This window comes from Diabrotica virgifera, chromosome 4, assembly GCF_917563875.1.
Source record: "Diabrotica virgifera virgifera chromosome 4, PGI_DIABVI_V3a".
NCBI lineage: Eukaryota > Metazoa > Arthropoda > Insecta > Coleoptera > Chrysomelidae > Diabrotica > Diabrotica virgifera.
The window spans coordinates 98080498-98091173 of NC_065446.1; the positions used below are offsets into that span (position 1 = coordinate 98080498).

Here is a 10676-nt window from a genome sequence, read left to right on the forward strand (position 1 = left end):
TCAATTGTATAACAAATACACCGACAAAATTTGTTTTGTATTTTTATGTAACAAATAAAGCTACTGAACCTTACGATCTTACAACAAGGACAGGCACATGACAGGGACACGTTGTCCTAGTCACTAAAATAATACTAAAATAATTTACCTGAATATCTTTGTAGCTAACAAAGATAAATAAACAAAAGCAGTTGTGATGAGAAAGCCATAAACACAGATGTGCATCGTCGCGCCGAGGAGAAAAGATAACGTTATAGTCACCAACATTCTGTTGTGACTGAACGGAAGTGAGTGAACGGAATAAAATACCACGAATATTTTTTTTACATTTTTTATTTTCGGGAAGCTACAGGGAGTTTTGCTTCAACATATTTTTTTGCTAAAATTTTTCCAGAATATCAGTTTTTTGCGCCTCCCTAAGGCCTGCGCCCCAATGCACCGCATTGGTTACATTGGCGTTAGTTACTCCACTGATTGATACCAAAACCATGGTAGTATTTGGACGTGGGTACCAAAATGTTTAAAAGTTATTGTTATTAGCCATATTTTGTACTATCTGCAATAAGATATAGATAATGTATTTAAATTCCTTTTACTTTAGCATAGCTTTTTAAACACTTTTATTTAGTTCAATCGTTTGCGTCAAATCTTTAGACGTTAATTTGACTGCCTTTTCTTCAATGGAAATGAATGAAATTTTGCAGACATATGGATTCGCGGGAACAATACACGAATAATCGATCAATTTTTTTTTTATGTTTATGAATTTTTTAAATAAAAAAAACAATTTTAATGGAAAATGCTTAAATTTTCTTGTTTTTTTACAATGCAGAAACTTGAAACTTTTACAGATTGTAGCTAATTATATGAACTATACATAATTTCACTTTCTACGTTATTTGTTTACGTTATGCTTTATATATAAACAATAAAGTTTCAAATTTATCCAGTTTCTGTCCGATTTCTATCCAGTTTTCAGCGAAGAAAAGTTATGGTACCGCAGAGGGACGAATGCTGCTCTTAGTATTGTCGTGGGCTTAGACTGTCCATAAAACGCAAGGTTCGACTGTTGACTACGCTGCGCTGTCGTGAACTTGGGCCCGAAAGTGTTTGCGTAAGCACAGGCTTAAAAGCCAGCATTGAGCCTGCAAAGCTTACGTTTCATTGAGCCGAGTGCGATCATTAAGGTACGTATCCATACAAGGTTGAACCCCGCTCGGTGCAGCTGCTCAAATGGATACAGCATACGCTCCCTTACATATAAACCGCAAACCGGTTGAAACGAAGAGTGTACGCGCCAAGCGGAGATCACCGACGTATCCACTAAGCGGAGCTACTACACCGAGCGAGGTTTACCCTTGTATGGATACCTACCTTTATACGGCTTGCACATCGAAGAACTGCATTGCGAGAAATTAACAGCGTCTACACCGTGCAATAGTAAAGTATTACAAGAGATGGAAATACTGCGAAAACTGTAATAGTCGTAAATAATGATTTTGATTTAAGAAATGTATGAAGAAATTACAGAAAATGTACAATGTATGTATCAAAAGTTAAAATAAATGCAAAAAAGGTAGGTATCTGTCATATACCTACATCCTTCTTTTAAACATGACGATATATTTTAATGTTTGAAAAGTGTAAGACTAAAAAGTAAAAAATAAAACAATATGAAAAAAAATATTTTTAAGAAACGCTTTTATTTAGTTATGAGTGACTAAAAGTTAAAATATAAAAATATCAAACTCGACGGATTATTCGAAAAAAAAAACGTTCGTTAAAAAAATGAAAAAATCTAACACATTCGTTAAAGAAAAGCGTGGGGGCGCGTCTTCATCGAATAAACGGTTTTCGCCCCACGCTTTTCTTTAACGAATGTGTTAGATTTTTTCATTTTTTGAACGAACGTTTTTTTCGAATAATCCATTGAGTTTGATTTTTTTTTATTTTTTGCTTTTTAGTTAATTTTTTTTATATTGTAACTTTTAGTTACTCATAACTAAATAAAAGCGTTTCTTAAAAATATTTTTTCATATTGTTTTATTAGAAATGACTTTTACTTTTAAAACTACACGAAATATTATTTCATTTTTTATCCCGATTGCTACGTACGGTATATTAGCATTATTTTTAAGTATTTTTGGACTGTCAATAATTCTAATGTATATAATTTTATTTTTAGTATTCGAGTGTTAAGTGGAATGGTATTCGAGAATCTAAATTCTCTGGAAACGCTTAATTTGCAGAATAATAAATTAATGCATGTTCCAGAAGATGTTATGGACCCGGTTCTAGATACTTTACGAGTTGTTGATATAATGGGTAAGTCTAGCATTACATATTATAATTGTATGTTTATATTTAGGGTATGACAAGAAGATGCTGGGCTCCCTTTTTTAGTGACTTCGACCAGCTCTCTCAGGTGTAGGTCCTTTCTCGTCTTTTACAAATTAACCCTAAGGAAATTAGATGATTTACAAAAATAAAATAAAGTATTAAATATGCTTAAACACTGAACTGAAGATAAAGATGAGAAAGGAATGAGGAGTCATAAAAACCATAAAAACGAGAAAACTGGAATATCTTGGCCACATAATGAGAGTGGAAAATTACTCCCTGCAGAGGCTTATAATCCAAGGAAAAATTTCGGGAAAGAGGAATGTGGGAAGTGAATTTTCTGGTTGCGAAATTTAAGGGAGTGGTACGGGTGTAGTTCAACACAATTGTTTAGAGCTGCAGCCAACAAAGTTAAAATTGCTGTGATGATAGCCAACCTCTGATAAGAGACGGTCCTGCAAGAAAAAAAAGAAATATTGAACTAAATAAATAAATATTTCTTCTTGTATATTGATTAATACTGCATTTGAATGCTTATTACATGCATCCTACATGGTGATGAATTTGTCGCTGAGAAAGATCTGAGGGGCTTGGCCTGATCTTACGATAGTCGACTCAGAACCCTAGGGTGCTGCCCTGGAATGCGTCGTTTTTCTTAACAATCACCAGAGGACTGTTGTATGGAGATTTGCTTGGTCAGATGACTCCTGCGGACATTATCTCTTATACCTCCTGGTACATTATTTTCCTTTTCTCTTGCAAGTATTTGAAATGCTTGCAGACCACCAGTTTTTCAGTAAGGAGATGTGTCTTCCTCCAGGAGGTGGTTTTGGTTGTTGGTTGGTGGTTTGTGCAGTTTCTCATCGAAAACCTCTTCGACTTGTTTCACCAAACTGCAGATAATATTAAAGGCAAATGGTGGTGAGAAATCTACTGTCACTTGAATTCTCCGGTTTTTCCTCTGGGTTGCCAGTAAAGGGTTCTTCGGTTAAAGGTTCCCACGTGCAGGTATTCCTAGAAGAACCTATTCTTGCTTTAACCATGGCAATCCCAACACAACATCATGGTTCATTCCTAAGAAGACGATGAAGGTTGCAGCAGACTGAAGATCTTTAATGGTGGAAGTTTCGGTTATTCCGAGGCTTCAGGACTTCCTATCTTTAAGAGCCCACTGAACATCTATGGGCTTAATGGCTCCAGGGTCGACGAGTTTTACACTGGTAAAGTGTAGAATGCCTTGCGATAGTCTACGAGAGCCAGGACCAATGGTTAGTTGTATTCGATGAATACTTCTATAATCCCTTTTATGCATTGGAGGCGGTCATTAGTACCAAATCTTTTCCTAAAAGCCGCTTGTTCCCTAGGTTGGTAAAAACCTTGTGAATTCTTGTGAATAACTTGTAAAGGTGGCTTAACAGGCATATGGATCGGTAATTCTCGAGGTCCCTTGGATTGCGTTTTCGGGTATTAATATGGTAAGGGCACTATGCCATCTTATAGGTATTTTGTTTTGATGCAGACATAAGTTGAGCAGTTCCTTTATAGTATTTAAAAGTCTTTTTTTTCAATTCTTACGCATTCTATGACGATAATGTCTTCTCCCGGAGTTTTATTTATTTATTTTTTTTCATTTGTTTTAGAACGTTCCTTATTTCGTCTGTTAATATATCTGGTATTATTTCCTATCCTTGGTTGACTAATCTTTTTCCTAAATTTTCTAACTTTTCTGTTCTTCGACGACCATGATTTTGTCGACTTCTATATAATCCTGTATTGAAATCTTTCACTAGTCTAATACCTGGTTGCACCAACAAATCTTAAGCTCCATCTTAGCCCAGCTCAGCTTATAGATAGAGCCGCTTTAAGTCTCAACTTCGTTGCGCCATAATTTTCTATTCTTATCTAAGCAATCCACATGGCAATCTTTTGTGGCAAGCTGAAAATTGATCTAAGACTCAATGATGCACCGTGTTTCGTAAGCTGAGCTTAAAGCACATCTTAAGCTTAAGATCTTTTTTGCCTGGTGCAACCAGGCATTAATAATTTTTTTCTATTGTTGATCACAGTTTCATCTTTATCTTTTAATTTCGTTATTTCATTTTGCTATTTGTTAATTTTATCGTTAGAACTTTGAGTTTCTTGTTATCTTCGACCTTTTGTGGGATTTATTCACTTTTATGCTTTAGGTTGCTCCTCCTAAGAAATTTCTGTCTTATTTTACTTACCTCTCTAAGTTCATGGTATTATTTGCTTCTATTACCTGCTTTAAAATTTTCCCTTCTCTTCCATTAATGCTTGCATTTTGGAACATCCTTTCGTTATGTGGTTTCTTTTGGCAGTGTATATGCCAAAAGAAAACAGGCACTGCCAAATGAAATGCTGCCCTGACTAAAATAAAAATAAATGCTTACTTACTTTACTAATTCTTACGTTCTTCTTTTCTCTAAGAGATAGAGATAGAGTTAGATAGAGTTAGAGATAGTACAATAGTTTTAAGTACCTAGGATCGGTATTACAGAGTAATGGAAAAATAGATGGAGATGCATGCAGTAGAATTAGGGCTGAATGGATGAAGTGGAAGGAAGCGAGTGGTATGCTGTGTGACAGGAAAATTTCAATGAAGTTGAAGGAAAAATTCAATAAAACAGCCATAAGGCCGGCTATGAATCTTGGGCAGTGAAAAAGAAAGAGGAACAACGAATGCATGTGGCGGAAATAAGAATGCTTAGATAGATGAGTGAAGTGACAAAGAAGGATAAAATTAGAAATGAGTATATTAGGGGAAGTCTAGGTGTGGCACCAATTGATGCCAAAATGAGAGAGCATAGGTTAAGGTAGTTTGGTCATGTTCAACGTCGAGACGTTAATCACCCAATACGAAGAATAGCTGAAGTGCAGATTCCTGGAAGAAGTAGGAGCGGAAGACCACAGAAGACCTGGCAAAGAGAATGATGATGATTTAAAGGTATTCACGTAGCCCTACTGAAGACGTCTAGAGACAGAAACAGCTGTCTAGCGATGGTGGATATCTTCTGAATTTTCTGAAGGAAACATAAACTGTCGTTTACTTTTATCTTTTATCTTTATCTTTATCTTTACTCTGATTTTGAGTATTGAAACTATCTTTGGGACCTTTTCCTAGGCGAGTAAGACAAACTCTGATTGCATATTGTAGAATCCTTTTCGCTTTCTTTATTTGTTGTCTCTTGGCTTATAAACTGTAAAAGTCAGAGATAAAAAATGTTACCAGAAAGTGGTTTCAAAAATGGTTTCAGATTTAATTCATTATTTGCTATTTTAATTTTATTTTAATAACGAATTTAGTATCTGGGATCTTTTTTTTTTCTATAAATTCTTACTTTTAACATAATAATAAAAACATGTTTTAGATAACCCACTGCTCTGCGATTGCGAACTGCAATGGTATAAGAACTGGCTGCGCAATCTAAAGGACAAAGACGACGATCTAATGCAAAAGAAACGAACAGTTTGTACGATGCAACACGAACACAGAGAATACAGTCTCCAGAGTCTACCTCTAGACAAAATGAAGTGTGTCATCAAAAGCTACGATCTGAGTTCCAACAGCGTCACAGCCATCCAGCCCTTCGGTTTGGAAATTTCGGCCAGCACCCTTATATGTGTGGTAGCTAGATATATTCAACCATAGATAGAATTTAGACACCATAGAACTTAAAAAGATGGTTTTGTTATTAAGTTTTGGAGAAATATTTAGTCGATAAATGTTTTATAGAAAACAGTATAGAATTATAATAAGTTGCAGTTTAGATAGCGTGTACGTTGCCTTGTTGTTAAACAGCTTCTTTGCTCTAACGACTTGGTGTTATTCACAGTAGTCAATTTTTGTGCAAACAACGTAGGCGATTAGAAAATATTTTAGAATTTGTCGAATATTGTTGGCTACAGCATTACAGTTTTTGGTACATAGACAATTTGTCAATTATTCTTAAGAAAATGATTCTATAAAAGAACATTGTGGTACCAGTGTAGCCAATAATACGACCAGAACAGTATAGAATGGCAAATTAAAAATTTGATAAATATTACGAATCAAAAATAGTCTGATGAAAGCTACAAGACAGTATATAAATAAACAAGTTTGACAAAAGCAATACAGGTAAAATTTGCCATTCCATTTTGTATTTTATATAAAAGTACTAAGGTTCTTTATCCTATATATTTACTGAAAATTAAAAAATAGCGTACCACTCCTCGCTATATGATTGTGTCTCTTGCAATAAATATATGGGGGAAACCGAAGTATTATTGTATACATATCATATCGTAGACTTTACTGGAATACTAAGGGTAGTGATAAACATCCACCATTACCTATTTTGTCCCTTTTCACTCTATAACACGTTCAAAAATTGACACTCTACTATTTATAAAAAAGATATCTTGTCTTTCTAGTGACTATGCATTTATATCAACTTGTCTTCAAATATTCTTGTCTTGTAACATTTTTATGCCATATGTCATATGCCATATTATGTCATATTATGTCATATGCCATATGTCATAAGCCATGTGTCATATGCCATGTGTAATATGCCATGTGTCATATGCTATGTGTTATATTATTTTGAGAGGTATTATTATTCGAGGTTTTTTTCTATTTTTTTCTCATTTGAAGCGTGAATTAAGGATCAGAATAAAGTATCTATATTAATATATAATGCTCTAGTTCCCGGGTTTATAAGTATTTTGTTGCTTCTGCGCAAACATTGTCAGCAGCGATGCAGCAAAAGTTTGCGTCAGCTATTCTTCTTGATTTTTTCAGTGCAGCGCATGCTTGGTTTATATTTCTGATTGTATTTTCACGTTGCATAGTCATAAACATTGGAAATAAAGATATCCCCAAAAGTCAGATGTCATTTTTGGACTCCTTTCATGTATAGTTTTGTCTTTAACATTTTCTCTAAAAATCTCGATGTTTACAATCCATATATCTACTTAGTGTACGTGTGTGTGAAAATATTTAACCTTTTCTTCGGTTTTATTAAGTTTTACATCATTCAAGTCGCGTATCAAACCTAAATTTGGGACAATTGGCCTACATATCAGGTGGACGAGAGGATCTTATCATATGTGCCGCAATATTTTATAGAGTTTAAGTCATTTGATAAAAGATTAGAGTTAAGAACTATCCAAGGAATCTGCGAGACAGCAGATTTTTAAAAAAATCTACAGGTTCTTTAGGTAGAGTTCGTTTGTCACAAGAGTTTTGAATTGCCAGTGTATATCCTTTTTATTATTTTGTAATATACAGTGGCAATTCTGTATAAGATTAATTGTAAAAATTGCATAAATATTAGTCAATATATGAGCTTGATCTAATATTACTAATTATTTTCGAGGAAAGCATAAGAATTTTATCGTAGGTAAGTTTAATATTACAATGGTAAATAATAGTATATACTTTTAAAGCACTTAAGTGTTATCACATTCCTACTTCATGCAAATTGATCTAAATTAGGTTTAGTGTTAAGATATTTCACGAATACTCACATCAGCTACAAAAATTGTATATGAATATTTGTAGAACGACATATGAAAACTAAATACAGACTTTATCTAAATATTTATTTTATATACGTACATACGATTTCAAAATCCCTTATGATATTTTTAATAATGTTGTTTAAAAAATTTATAATATACCATTTGAAAATCTGTGGCACGCTTGCAATCTATGGAAATCTTATAATATATTTAAATGAGTTGAAAAAATGACTTACCACAGATTGTGCGTTTTTTCACTACTCTAAAACGTATAAATTGACATCAGCGACCATTACGACAACAAATTAAAAAATTAAATAAAATCGTGGTATTCGATTATTTATCCCTTTCGAACCGGTCGTAATATAAGAGCTTATGTGCTTAAGAGACTGCAGCTGTTACACATTTTTACAACTAGATTAAACACACTCTAGTTAATGATATAAACACAAAAAAAATAATGTCGTTCAGTACAGCGCTGTCCAAATTTTTTAGAGCTAGAAAATTATACTTTTTTCCTTCAAGACCTATACCAGCTCAGTAACCTAAGAAATGTACGAAACTACCGCTGGTACTGTGCGCAGAAAAAAAAGATAAGTATATTCCTTATGGAATAAATTAGCTAGATTGGCTAGAGTCGCTAGAGGTTTCGAGTTTCGAGTTTCGAAATTATGCAATGATAATTTTACTCTACAATAAAAATGGAACAGAAATTCGTAAAATACAAGCTCTATATATTATTACTTACACATTTATATTCTTTATGATATTATATTATATGTAATTTCCTAAATTTAAACTTCAATGATAACAAATATGTTGTTTATAATAGCGGTATAAACTTATAGTAAATAAATTATAATAAATTATAGAGCTATACAATCATGGTCATTTTGCAATGTAAGAGGATTGCTGTGCAACCTCTGTGCAACCATATGCTGTGCAACCTATTAACAATATACCTATACCTATGGAACAAAATTAGGGAATATGGGTTAAAACAGATTAAACAGACAAAAGTTTTTTTAATGTTCATATTTTTATTTTTCATATGTCGTTCATTTTAGTCCAACCTAGGATCTAAATATACAGGGTAAATGTTACTTTTCATAATATTAATATTAAAAAATTACATTAACGAATTATTTTTGAAGAAACTTTTAGATCGCATCAAATGAAGGTAATTCTTCTATATATGATTTGCTGAGTTTTTAGTGCCCTGTATGTTGTAGCAATATTTACTCCTCCGGGGTCATATAACCTAAACATATCACGTGAAAATCATCTATCTGAGATAACTAACATATCTTTTATTAATATAGGGAGTAGCAAGTAACGCAAGAAATTTTTAAATGGAGTATTTTTGTGTGGCTATGTACGGCAAGCCATTCCATATCAAAATGGCAGAAGCCAGACCATTTCGAGACATATCTGGTTAAGGCGGAGCTCCACTTCGCGTTAGTACGAACCATATATTCTGCAATAAATGCAATATTTTTCTAAAACGTATAGTGTCAGGTCGTTATCACGTACGTGCGCGAAGTTTCCACCTTAACCCCCCCATTTTTTACGATGTTTACCGTATTCATATAAATATATGTGAAGTGTAATCATTTATTGAATATATATGGCTGTTGTGTAGATGGTATCATTATCTATATCCAAAAATCGTTATATTCAATGTTTCCCAATATAATATTCTATTAATGTCAAAATTGAATAAAAATTTAAGCTGACACTTATGTATGTCTTTTATTTATTCACCCTGTAGTAAATTTTAGTAGATTTCCAGAAAAACGGAAGATCTGACAACAATGTAATTAGCACTATAATATCGGCCGCATTAGAAAACCTTTACCCACCCACCTTTACACCTTTACACCTATAAAAAACCCAAAAGATAATAGAGGCTTTCCATACATAAAGCTCACTCTATATACTCTGCTCTAGAAAAGAATATAACAAGACGAGAGAAATCAAGATAGAAAATTACACTTTTGAAAAAGTTCAACAAATAAAAAATTTGGTGTATTAACTGGCAAAAATAACAAAAGTGAAGAAGTAACGGAAAGTCACAGAAACCTGGAAGTATTATTTTCAGACCCTACTTGGAACACAAGTAGACATGGAAGATGAAATGGGTATGATCTACTTAGAAGAGAATGGAGTAGAAGCTCCAATCATAGAGGAAGTCCTCGAAGCCATTTTAGACCCAGAAAAATATTAAAGCTCCGGGAGTTGAAGAAATACCAGCAGAACTATATAAGGTAGGTGGCGACCACCTAGCAAGTCACATCCACGCGCTCATCAAAGACATATGGCAAGAAGAGAAAATACCCGACGACTCTAAGAAAAGTATAGTATGCCCGATCTATAAAAAGGAGACAAACTCCAGTGCAAAAACTACCGTGGAATCTCTCTACTATGTACAGCATATAAAGTCCTCACGTATATTATAAACCAGCGGCTCCAATCACTAGCAGAATATATTATTGGAGAGTATCAGACGGGCTTCCGACGGGGAAGATCGACACTGGATCAAATATTTACAGTCAACAGATCTTGAGCAAATCATGGGAACACGATATTGATGTTCGCAACGTGTTTGTAGACTTCAAACAGGCATACGGCTGAGTAAAAAGGAACAAACTATACTATATATTGGCTAAATTGGCAATACCGCACAAGCTAATAAGACTCATTAAAACCACAATGGATGAAACTTAGGCATGTGTACGAATACAAAACCACCGGAGAGACTTTTTCAAAATTTCGCAGGGACTAAAGCAGGAAGATGGGCTGGCCCTAAC

At 33.8% G+C, this 10676-nt stretch overlaps 1 protein-coding gene across 2 annotated transcripts in view; it reads left to right on the forward strand.

Annotated features, from left to right (window-relative positions):
• Positions 1–9608, forward strand: part of LOC114326299 (leucine-rich repeats and immunoglobulin-like domains protein 2) — an 831802-nt gene extending 822194 nt beyond the window's left edge. For both annotated transcript variants that reach the window (XM_028274612.2, XM_028274611.2), the window contains 2 exons: positions 2186–2325; positions 5730–9608. In XM_028274612.2, coding sequence (XP_028130413.1) covers positions 2186–2325; positions 5730–6010 — 421 coding nt within the window. In that variant the 3' untranslated portion in view covers positions 6011–9608. The remainder of the gene's footprint in view (positions 1–2185; positions 2326–5729) is intronic.
• The last annotated feature ends 1068 nt before the right edge of the window (positions 9609–10676 follow it).